The 1,375-nt window shown below is 62.1% G+C and overlaps 1 protein-coding gene across 1 annotated transcript in view; it reads left to right on the top strand.

Moving 5' to 3' along the window:
* Window positions 1–156: 156 nt before the first annotated feature.
* The window catches only part of EMH_0046330 (Gigantic extracellular protein with interesting sushi (9x) and archaeal protease type repeats having the domain architecture: signal peptide-CRYPB(3x)-sushi (9x)-archaeoglobus type repeats (2x), related), a gene marked incomplete at both ends in the record, with an annotated part of 2,073 nt that continues 854 nt past the window's right edge, over window positions 157–1,375 (top strand). Inside the window, one exon of the mRNA XM_013496153.1 lies at window positions 157–1,375. Within this exon, the coding sequence (XP_013351607.1) occupies window positions 157–1,375 (1,219 nt within the window).

Genomic DNA, 1,375 nt, shown 5'->3' with positions numbered 1-1,375 from the left:
CAGGACCTCAGCGTCCTACGTTACACTCCTCCCCTCTTTCCCAGGGCCAGGCGAGCGCCGCCGCATCCTCTGCTCGCCGCTCCTGCAGCAGGAGCAGCAGATCGGCAAGAGGAGAACACCGGGACGAGTAAGTGGCTTCTCGAGCGTCAAGGGCAAATGCTGCTGGTTACGCCAGACGAGGAACTCACGTCTCTTCCTCAGGGGAATTACACTGTTAGCATGGAGTTTGGATTTGTCATAGATCTCACAGGGAACCCGTGCGAAGGCGTGGGGCCCCTGACCTTTAGAATCGCTAAGGACGGGGGCTGTCCGTTGTTGTATGTCACGGGCTTCGGCACGGAGAACGGCAACTGCAACGGTCTGTACACCCCAATAGACCCTATCAATAACCATGCCGCCTGGAGGGGAGGCGAGGGAAACTTCTTCTTCATTTACTTCCGCCAAGAGACAGCCGAGGAACCAGGCAACTGGGTGGTCGACACTGACCTCGACGAGAGCGCTTTCCTGGGGTTCGCAGACATTGCGTTGCTGCAAGGAACCCCCCGGGGCCCCAAGGGGGGACCCCCGCTACCCCCGTCTGGCCTGTGGCACAAGTGGACGGGCAAGAAGCGCGAGGAGCAGCCATTCGCCGCCTTCGTCTGCCGACAAACCCCAGACCATCTACCCCCTAACCTTGTGGCTGTGGGTCCCCCCCAGCCGGAGCCCACTGGAGCGGTGCGAGGCCCCTCGGAGGTGCCTGAGCAGGGGCCGCATCTGCTACAGCTGGACAGCGTCTCGGGGATCCCCGTAGAACCCGTCGTCCTCGTGTTCAACAAACCCATTACCTACGGCCACTGGGCCTCTCTCCGCCTCACTCCGCGCGGACAGAAAGCCCCAGTCGCCGAGTGGCCAGCAGACCAGGAGGCAGGCATGAGAGGCGCGACAATTAGGGTGCGTCGCATGAAGTCACAAGCATCCGGCGCCTCCGGGAGCCCGAAAGTCTCCTCCCTTGCCTCCAGCAGCAGCACTAACAAAGATGCAACTGCCACAGAAGAACAAGAAGAGGAGCTGGGGGTTGCCGAGCTAGACGTCGACGTGCCGCTAGACCCAGGGCAGGTCTATGAACTCACAGCAGACCTGGGGGCCTTCACAGACCTCTCCTACAACCCTTGGGGGCCCCTGGGGCCCCAGGTTGTCTCGTTCGAGGCGGCTGCCACGCACTGTCTGCTGAAGATCGGTGCAGAGGCAGCAGCAGCAGCTGCAGCTGCAGCAGAACCAGACGGGCCCGAGGCGCAAGCAACAGCAGCTGACGAAGCTTCCTACGACCTGCAGCTCCTAGACAGCAACGCGGAGGTGGTGGGCAGTGGCGATAGAAAGGTACCCGAAGGCAGCCGTG

The sequence above is a fragment of the Eimeria mitis genome, genomic scaffold (assembly GCF_000499745.2).
Source record: "Eimeria mitis Houghton genomic scaffold, Emh_scaff1949, whole genome shotgun sequence".
Classification (NCBI taxonomy): Eukaryota; Apicomplexa; class Conoidasida; order Eucoccidiorida; family Eimeriidae; genus Eimeria; species Eimeria mitis.
This window is presented reverse-complemented; position numbering and strand designations above follow the sequence as displayed.